The 10,648-nt window shown below is 40.6% G+C and overlaps 1 protein-coding gene across 1 annotated transcript in view; it reads right to left on the bottom strand.

The window, feature by feature from the left end:
* BOD1L1 (biorientation of chromosomes in cell division 1 like 1) overlaps positions 1–8,139 on the bottom strand; it is a 25,380-nt gene extending 17,241 nt beyond the window's left edge. The window contains exons 1-6 of the mRNA XM_072406883.1: positions 7,957–8,139; positions 5,421–5,545; positions 4,761–4,951; positions 3,373–3,993; positions 2,030–2,182; positions 289–455 (exon numbers count right to left, since the gene is read on the bottom strand). Coding sequence (XP_072262984.1) covers positions 289–455; positions 2,030–2,182; positions 3,373–3,993; positions 4,761–4,951; positions 5,421–5,545; positions 7,957–8,073 — 1,374 coding nt within the window. The 5' untranslated portion in view covers positions 8,074–8,139. The remainder of the gene's footprint in view (positions 1–288; positions 456–2,029; positions 2,183–3,372; positions 3,994–4,760; positions 4,952–5,420; positions 5,546–7,956) is intronic.
* Positions 8,140–10,648: the final 2,509 nt, after the last annotated feature.

Here is a 10,648-nt window from a genome sequence, read left to right as displayed (position 1 = left end):
AGTGCCGCACGCTGGATCTCAGGGGAAATCAAATGAATTTTTTTTTTTCTTGTTTTCCCGTGCGGAAAACCTGGTGCGTCCTATAGTCCGGAGCGTCTAATGGTCCGAAAAATACGGTATATATATATTTTTTTTTTTTTATTTATTACACACACACATTCAGACTTTATGTTTCTCCCAGGTAGTGTAATTAACACTCTTTTTACATTGTTCTATCACACTTGAAGCCAATAATTCCCATAACTCTCATATTGACCACCAGCCAGCATGTTAGAAGCACAGGCTTACCACAGACTGTCTGCGCTGTTCCACAGTTAGCTCATCATCAGAGTCGCTGTAATACTTTGAATACAGGTACGGTTTGTGTACATAGGAATGCCGAGTGCCCTTTGCTTTTGTTTCACTCTGTTCACCAGCTGATTTGTCCTTGTTTTGTGCATCTGCCTTGTCTTCATCTGAAGGAACAGAAATTAGTATAGTTCACACCAGACTCAATTACAGAAATGAGGAAAACAAGTTTTTACTTTTTAAAAACGCATACATATTTAATTACCCCCATCCCAAAAAAAAAAAAAAAAAATAATAAATAATAGATGAACAAAAAGATTTTTTTAAAACTTACAGAATAATATTTTGTGGCATGTATCAAAAGAACACAGGGATCTGACATCTTTGGGGCATTGCTGACACCCCAGCTTGTGGGCCAGCCAAGGATAAACCTTCTTACTATTAGTATACCTGAGTTTGACAGCAAATGTACACAAAACACTGGAACCTAAAAAGGTGACCAATTTACTTTAGGGCTAAGCCCAAATTAGCCACCCCCTAAAAACGGGTAAAGCAGAATTAAACCTAAAAATTGATAGGAGGCAGGTTAATAAAAATATTTAAAGATACAATATAAAAAAACTAGTTAGAGCAACACAAAGTTTTATTTTTCCCCTGTAATAATTCTCTGATTCATTTTGATTAATAATGGATAAAATATTGCAGTTTAAGGGTTGTATGCTGCATATTTGAGCGCAAATACTTTAGATTGTATATTCTGTTTCATAACCACAAAACATCCCTACCTGTAATATTCAACTTTTGGCTGAAATCTGAAATGCAGGATCAGATTCTATAGTGCCAGAAACACAATGGCCTTGATTTATTAAAGCTTTTTTTAAGGCTGGAGAAGATACACTGATCAGTGAAGCTGGGTTATTCAGCAATATTTGAAATCTAAAAAGTAATTTGCTATTTGTTACCAAATGTCCTCAATCCTGGACCAATTCCATTACATGTTTGCTGGACCACCCAGGTTCATTGATGTAAGTGTACCTTCTCCAGCCTTGAAGGGGAAGCTTTATTAAATCAGGCCTAATGTGTATGCTAGGGTACAGAGTCAGGGAGACATTATCAGAACAAGTAGGAAGAAACCCAAACCCTATAAACTAAGTGGAATCGACCCGACTGTAACATAAGTGATACATAACCAAATACCAGTCTAGTATGAAGACTAACTCCCTAGGCTAGGGATAAAACAGGAAGTAAGAAGTATCAGGGTTCTTCAAAAAAATTAGGGAAATGAAAAGATACCTTTAGGCTTCACTTCTTGTGCCCAGTTCAGCAAGGCCTGGATAGAGTCATCCTAGGTTATAGCTGACCGCTGTCCTGAAAGCTGTGCAATACCAATCTCACAGCACAAATATGAAACTTGTTCAAATATATTTACACTGAGCAAAACATAAAAAGGCAAAAATAAACAATAAAAAAGCATTTTTTTTTTACCAAACCTTATAAGAGGACATCAGCAAAAAACTGATCCATGCTGGTAGTAGGGGTTTATATTGGGCTGACCTACAAGTTTTTAAGTTGCCAGTGTCAAATCCTCCTGAAGCAGCATAACCCAAGGTATCAAATTCCTGTGTTGCTCTAATTTTTTTCTAATATTCTTTCTCCTTGAACATAATTATATTTATGAGGGAAAAAAAACACACACACACAACCAAAAGCTCCACCTAAAGAGAATTCACTCTAGGCATACCATCAGAAGTAATTTCACCCTCTTCTGTACTATCTGACAAAGCCACCTCTTCATCATCACTTTCTTCTTCAAATGAAGACAAGTCACTGGTGTGAACCGAACTCACAGTCACATCTGACAGAGCATCCAGGTCTGAATCAATAGATGGACATTCTACAACACAAAATGGGAAAAACATTAGTGAGACATAATACCTCATTATACTAAATGTGCACTTTTATTTGGAGTCAGATGTTCGATCTGGAGGGTTGGATCAATTTATACAGAAATTAAGATATTTAAAAGATAAGCTCTTGAAATAGGTTAAGCCCCCTCCCCCTAATATTGTGGCCTGCACAAGTACCAATAGTATTACAGAAGTAAGAGTTTTAAATTGTTTACAGGAAAACAACATTTATGGCATACACCATTCTCAATATTTGTTTTGTAATTTATAATTTAGTAAAACCATTAACATAAGAATCCAAGCCTCCCAGCAGCCTCTCAACTTTTTATCACGGAAACCCTTTAAAATAACTGTAAGGTCCTCAGGGAACCTCCTATGATGACAATGTCCACAGCTTCATGTCACAGTGTAGTGGTCAGTGGGAAAAAAAGGACCCATGCAAATATCTGAAAAGCTTATGGGAGCAAGTAGTAACTGACTTGAAAGAAACAAATGCTTATTGTTGAAGAACCCTGAGCAACCTATGGAGGAACCCTAGGGTTCCATGGAACCTTGGTTGAGAAACACTGCTTTATAGAGACCAAATTATTGTTTTTTCTTCAAGATTCAATTCCATTTTTTGCTTTTACATTTGCAGTGAGGAAAGTCTTGGTCACATATGCACAACCAGCAGTATTAGTGGGGCCAATAAAGAGACCAATCACCCTAGGCAAAGATAACCTGACAGGGTGACCCACCTCTTCAAAAGGAAATGCTGCCTCAAGTGTAGAGGGAAGGCAGTATTTCCTGATTAATTAGGGCACAAAGTAGCCAGGTGCATCCTAATGTCCTACAATAAAACTACGGAGTTTTCCTGAGGAAAAAAAAAAAGTTCAGGAGACTAATTTAAAGAATTTTAAAATACCTTGAGAATATTGATTTTCAACCCATTACTGAACATTTATCTAACCTCCCCAGCCCCTTTTAGTCAGATGCACCAGCCAACACTTGTCAGTAACCACACCACCGTTTTTGGGTGGTCACAATACAGGGGCTGCCACCCATCTACAGCTTCTTCCTACCTGTATTGAAAAGAAATTCTGTGTTGTTCATTTCCTTCACTAAGGTTATTGTTCCAGTGAAGTTTCCTTAAAAAATGTAGTACAATGTATTACAAAATGTGGAACTAGTTACAAACCTTCTTTCACAGGCTCAATAGGCTTCTGCTTACTGCTGTTCTTTTCAATGCCATGTTTTAAAGATTCTAGGTCACCTTCTTTTTCCTTCATCAATTTCTCCTCCTTCTGCCTTGTGGCCTCATCAGTCTTTCTTACATGTTCATTCTTCTTTTCTGTCTTTGTTTCTTTCTTGTCATCTTTTTTATCTACTTTTTCAACAGCCTCAGCTTTCTTCTCTGGTTTTTCAGACGTTTTAGGTTGTTGCTCATCAATGTCATTTACAATGTCTTTGCTTTCGGTGTAGCCAATTACTTCGCCAACTGAATTTGAATGGTCCTCCCCAGAAGGAAAATAGTCGTTTACATCTTCCTGCTTCACAACTTGTTCAACACTTTCACTGTGGATTTCCAAGTACGTTTTTTCGTTATCCTGGGTCTCCTCTGGGGGACGATCTTTTTCTGAAAATAGATCTATAGTCTGCTGTGTCAATCTTCTGAACACCTTTTCAGTGTTTTTTTGGTTAGTATTTTCTGTTAAGGCCCGGGCAGCTGTAGCTTCTTGATTTAAGGAACTTATGGTTTCCAAAATAGACATAGCATCATTGGCTACACTTGTGCTAGGTCCAACTGCAGGGATGGATCCTTTCAGGGAAAAAGTAGATTGAAGAAACTAGTTACAATACTTCCATAAATAATAAACTGAAAACTGTGTATGCATCCAAACTATTCATGCAGATGTAATACCATTTTGCCCACAATCTCTATGTAAACAATACCCAGCACAACATTCAGAGCTAGGAAACATTTACAAACATTTCTCATGTCAGCAAGCAGTAGTCCCCAAGCATGTGATCACTATGATAGCTATGACATATGGATCACATGCAGCCTAGCAACTCTTTAAGCAGAACTAAAGTCTTACCTACTTCTACCTGGAGACAATCGTCGAGCATCTAGTTTGGCAGTGCTGGTATGACATAACTACCATGCAGGAGTTTTTTTATCAAGCAGGGGGATCTGGGATTGCTCAGATTCCCTGGCAACCCCGATTTTACCAGGGCACCAAATAAAAAGGTTTATGGATTCCTAATATAGAAATATGTTTAATTATGCAAATTAGACAACTGATTCCAACTTTTATAGAAAAGAAAAACCTCTACAACGGCCCCTGCTATGGCTGATAAAGAGATGAGCCTTACCAAAACCCCCCAGTGATCAGCTGTTTTGCTAAAGTTAGAGATGCAACATCATCATATGAAAACCCTATGTCAAGCAAGGCTATTGTAATCAGCATTATAATTGCTAAAGGCAATTTTTGGTACAGAGTATAGCTGTCATGGTGACTTGGTATATATAAAAGCTCACAAGTTAACAAAAGGTTGATCTAACCAAATTGAAGATTAAAGTACCAATGTTAGAAACCGAGCATTCAAACTTCTCTTCAATCTGTTCATGATTTGCATTGGGATCCTCCTTGTTATGTAGTGTAGCCAGAAAATCTTGTACAACTTTTTCCACTTGAGGTCTAAATGTGTGGTTTATCTTTGGATCCACCACCTGCGATATAATGCGATCAATACCTGCTTCGAGCATTCCGGACCTAAAGAAAAAAAAAAAATCCATATGAGGCACTAACAAGGATAAAAATGCTCCAAAACAGATGTCAAATTATTACTCAAGTAGTAGTTTGCTGAATCAGTCCCTGGATATACGTGTATGGAATGTTGCTTAGCCTTTTAAAAGATATTTCATATGTACTCCTATGTGCCACAATTCTTTGTGGATATAGATTTATAGCCGCTTGTGAGCAGCTGCATATAGATTGTGTTTAGCACAAGATAGCCTTCTGTAGAAAAACATTTCCTATATAATAACATTAGATATAGGCATGCTTTCACAGGTAATCTGCATTACAACTTGAGAAAATACTATTTAGTAATCATTTGTATAAAACCAATGGTCACGTATAATTTACACTTCAGTTGAAATGCCGAAAAATGAAAGAGAGTTAGAAGTTTAAAGAAGAAAACCCGCAGAATAAACCATTTTTTGTCGAAGATGAGACTCACTTGAGCACCTGCTGTCTGATGTTATTCCGCAGCTGATTCTTGTTTAAATGGGGACTCCAGGTGTGATTTGCCAAGTGATTGGACACAAAATTGTCAACACGTTGTCTCAAATTTTGGTATGCAGGCTACAGGACACACAAAGAAAAAGAGAAGATATTACGCCATTGTAATTATAGATATAAAGGACTGGTTTATTATTTTTGAAGAATTAGTAGATTGTTCTGCTTCTATAATGAAAACAAAAGTTAAAGTAAAATTGGTATTTCATAAATAACTGCAAAATATTGACTCAACACAATATACACAACTTATACTGGGTTTAAAAGCATTTTGAGATACACTGATAAAAGTACACATTTTTCACATGACAAGTGCAAAGAATTGGCAGCTCTCCAGGTCTTCTAATAAAGTCAGGGCTCCGTACAACTCTTCTCTATTTCATTTTTGCTAGCTGAAGAACAGAAAGACTTACACAGTGTACCCAAAGATTGCAATGGGTAAGAAGTAATTGTAAAAAGCCTTGTGATAGCAATGGGTATATTAAAGCCTCATACAAATGTGTGGGTATTATCACTGGAAATCATCTTTACTAAGAGAAGTAGCCTTGCTGCCTCAACATTCAGGGAGAATCACACACAAAGAATGCTTTACAAGCAGCTTTCTATATATACCATAACACAGAAACAATGTTCTGTACAAATTATCCTGCTTTTTATTCTACAGATATCTATCAGACATACCATTTCCACCAATACATTCAGCTATACAATTCTCCTTATTCCTATTTAAATGAAATCAATGTCCTCCTAAGTATGCGACTAGAAGAAACATCTCCTGAGATACCTAACTTCCTGTACAGAACACCCGAATGTGGCTGGACCTGGGCTCCCATAAAAGTAATTTTCCAGACAAAACAAGCCGACCCTCCCCCACCGATTCAGACTGCACAACAGCATAGAAATAACAATATATTCTCACACGCCATGCAAATAATCCTTTACTCCACACCAGGTTACCGGCACGGACAATTTCAAGATGGTCAGCCTAAGGTTGCCTGGCCAGGTTCATTGAATCCAGGTCAGAAACATTGTATAAAACACTGAATAGCAGACAATAACAGGCTTGCAAATTAGATTCCATTTCTAATATGAAGTGTGCCAAGATGCATAACCCTGGAGAACTCTGAAATACAACCTGCTCCTGTAGTATCTAGCCTGACAAATCAATGCGAGAGCCATTCACTATTTCCACATTAGTATTCCAGTAATAGAACTTTCCATTGAAAAACAAATCAGACACCAGAATATGCCCGCTATTCCATGGAAGTTGCAGTTTAAGCAGACAAAAGATGTATTTTACTATTGTTAGCTGTCTTCTGAACTGGACCAGGCAAGTAATTAGGTAAATTTTAGTTATATATATATATATATATATTAACTATAATTTTGACCTGAAAGCAACCTGAACCCTCCTGCCTAGTGCACTAACATTATTGCCTTGCTCCCCAGTCCTATACTTAGCTCTGCAGATATTGCTTTCATTTAACTCCCCTCCCACCAAGGGTCCACATGCAAAACAATACAACTCCAATCACTGGAAGACACTAGAACCAAGATATCACTGTGTGATACACCAGCCTAGACCTCCAATCCTTCGTGCAATCCCCAATGCAATGCTGCACACTCCTTGTAGAGGAATATGTGCACACTGTGCTGTAAGAGAAGCATCAGACCCTGCCTGGGACTGTCCTGCGTTATTGAAGAGTCACCGCCTCTGTGTATTGTATGTAAACTGAGACCCACCAACGCTGCATCAAACACAGGAGGGTGCACGCCAACCCCGGCGCCAAACACTGGAGGGACCACGCCAAGGCAGCGCCAAACACAGGAGGGACCACATCAACGCAGCGCCAAATGCACGAGAGCCCCGCCAAACGCAGAAGGGACCAAGCCAACGTAGCGCCAAACGCGGGAGGAACCACACCAACGCAGTGCCAAATGCACGAGAGCCCTGCCAAACACAGGAGGGACCACGCCAACCCCGGCGCCAAACGCTGGAGGGACCACCCAAACGCTGGAGGGACCACGCCAACCCCGGCGCCAAACGCTGGAGGGACCACGCCAACGCAGCGCCAAATGCAAGAGAGCCCCGCCAAACGCAGAAGGGACCACGCCAACGCAACACCAAACACAGGAGGGACCACGCCAACGCAGCACCAAACGCAGGAGGGACCACACCAACGCAGCACCAAATGCACGAGAGTCTCGCCAAACACAGCACCACCACAGCCATGCCACCCCACATCTCACACATTGACAGGGTGGGGGGCTGAGCTCTGACCTGGGGCTTGCATGGTTTGCATATTGCTGACACTCAGGGTAACAATACAAAATACATATTGAGGTTCCTGTGGTGCTGCCTTATCTCTTTCCTTCCAGTAACAGGCTGGTGCAGTGACAGGTTCTCTTGGAAGCCTGCACACACATACACAACCCTCCCCCCCCAGGGGGCACCTCGGTCCACTCTCAGCTCTCACCTTCGTGTCCACATCAGCCAGGCAGTCGCGGCGGAACTGGTCGAACAGTCCCTGGCTCTTCAGGTGATTGACAATCAGAGACACCAGCTTGGGGTCCCCGGGCGGCAGGTTGGCCATGTTGTGCAGCAAACTGCACCGAGATCATCACCCAAAACAAACGCAGCCGCAACAACCGACCCTTAACCCGGAACCACTATGGGATTGTGGGAGAAAGCTGGTCTCAGACAAGAGCGGCCGGAAGCAATGCTAGTGAGGAGAGTTTAACGCGAGCAGCGCCCTCTGTCGGCACCATTTATCATAACCCGTTTGGAAGGCTAATGCTGTGCTGTGGTTATGACAGCTAATTATGAGCTCATGCAGCTGCACGAGGGCCCAGGGACTATGCTCAGCCATAGGGGCCCCTGCAGCTATTGGGATCAGACAACACATCAAATAGCATGGTGATTCAGTGGTTAGCACTCTGGCCTTTGCAGTGATAGGTCCCAGATTCGAATCTCAACCAGGACATCGTCTGCATGGAGTTTGTAGGTTCTCCCTATGTTTGTGTGGTTTTCCTTTGGGTGCCTCCCACATTCTAAAAACATGCAGTTAGGTTAATTGGCTTCCCACCAGTACAGTAGTTGTTACAGTAGTCCAGATGAGAGATTTTGGAAATGTTTTGGGGCGGATTTTGGAAATGTTGCGCAGGTGAAAGTGACAGAACTTGGACTTTGTACAGCGCTGTATAATATGATGGTGCTATATAAATACTGTGTAATAACAATTGTCATCATGTGACACTTCAGCTAAAGCGACCAATCACCACATTTTTATCATTATATAAAAGTATGGCTACCTATATATAATGTAAATATGTGGGGGTTTTCAAAACATTTTTGGAGGGTCCCTCCCCTTCTATCTTCATGTTACAGCGATAAAGACTGAATGGAAAGCCTACAGCTCACCCCAAGCCCACCATGTACTGTGCTTTATACTTTATTTCCCTCACCTAGTATTGTGCCATCCCTTTCCTTATCTGCTCTGACATTCCTAAATGTCCCTTATTATTATTATTATCATCCATTATTTATATAGCACCGACATATTACACAGCGCTGTACAAAGTCCATGGTCATGTCACTATCTGACCCTCAAACGGTCTCACAATCTAATGTCTCTACCATAGTCATATGTCTTTATACAGCTTAAGTACAATTAGGGGGGGAAACCAACTAACCTGACTGCATGTTTTTGGAATGTGGGTGGAAATTCACACAAACACGGGGAGAACCAGCAAACTCCATGCAGATAGTGACCTGGCCAAAATTCGAACCTGGAACTGCAAAGATCAGATTGCTAACCACTGAGCCACAGTGATGCCTGATTGGGAGGAACCGTCCCTCTCCTAGAATAAAGTCCTTACCCAGATATAAGTCCCTCTGTACTTGGTTGTCCCTCCTTGGAACGCCTCTATAAATGTATAAATTACTTATAAAAACTGTTATTTTATGCCAAACCTTTCATCCGGTCTCTAAATGATTCCATTTGTGAGTTTGTAAAGCTGATATAAAGTAAACACAAAGCACTTGTCCGTATAAACCAGGATTCCTCCAGAGGTTGTCAGGGATCCCGAAGCAATGAGAAATCAGTATAAGTGACACTAATGATCATTGTGGCATCTGTGGGGGTGACATTCTTCCCCAATGAGGTATATACAATGAGGTGTGATATTCTGCAGCTATATATGATGAGCTGTGATACTTTGCAGGGGCATAGGATGAGGTGTGATACTCTGCAGGTATATATGTGATGAGGTGTGATACTCTGGAGGAAGATATATGATGAGAAGTGATACTCTGCAGGGGCATAGGGTGAGGTGTGATAATCTGTGAATATATACAATGAGGGGTGATATTCTGCAGCTTTAGAAGATGAGGTGTGATACTTTGTAGGGACATAGGATGAGGTGTGATACTCACAGGTATATATGATGAGGAGTGATACTGTGCAGGTATAAAGGATGAGGTGTGATACTCTTCAGGAATATATAAAAGATGAGGTGTGATATTCTGCAGGTATATGGGATGAAGTGTGATACTCTGCAGGTATTTGTGATGGAAGTGGTACTCGGCAGGCATATATGATAGGGTGTGATATTCTCCAAATTTTTGTTATGGGTTGTGATACTGTGCAGGTATATATGACCAGGTGTGATACTCTGCAGGTATATATGATAAAATATGATTATCTGTAGGTATATAAATGATGAGGTGTGATAATCTGCAGGCATATGCATATGATGAGGTGTGATACTCTGCAGGCATATGCATATGATGAGGTGTGATACTCTGCAGGGCATATGATGAGGTGTGATATTCTGCTTGTATCTGATGATCTGGTATGTTGATGTATGTATGTGTGTATAGGGAGAGGAATGGAGGAACTACTCATTACACACATTTGATGGATTCTGGATAGATGCAGCTCACTGTTATCATGGCAGCCAAAATGCATGAAATGGTGAACATAAATACCCCTCGTCATGGCAAAAAACCCACCCTTTTGAGAAAAAAGAAAGATAAAAAAAGACATAGTATTCATTCTGCAGAGGTATATAGATCTTTGCAATGATTGCTAAGGGTTACCGCACCTCCTGGAGTGCGATAGTGTAATATTCTTAGCCCGGCCCATCACCTAAGTCATTTCCAGCTAG

This window comes from Pyxicephalus adspersus, chromosome 3 (genome assembly GCF_032062135.1).
Source record: "Pyxicephalus adspersus chromosome 3, UCB_Pads_2.0, whole genome shotgun sequence".
Taxonomy (NCBI): domain Eukaryota; kingdom Metazoa; phylum Chordata; class Amphibia; order Anura; family Pyxicephalidae; genus Pyxicephalus; species Pyxicephalus adspersus.
The sequence above is the reverse complement of the archived record's forward strand: the minus strand, read 5'-3'. Positions and strand labels throughout refer to the sequence as shown.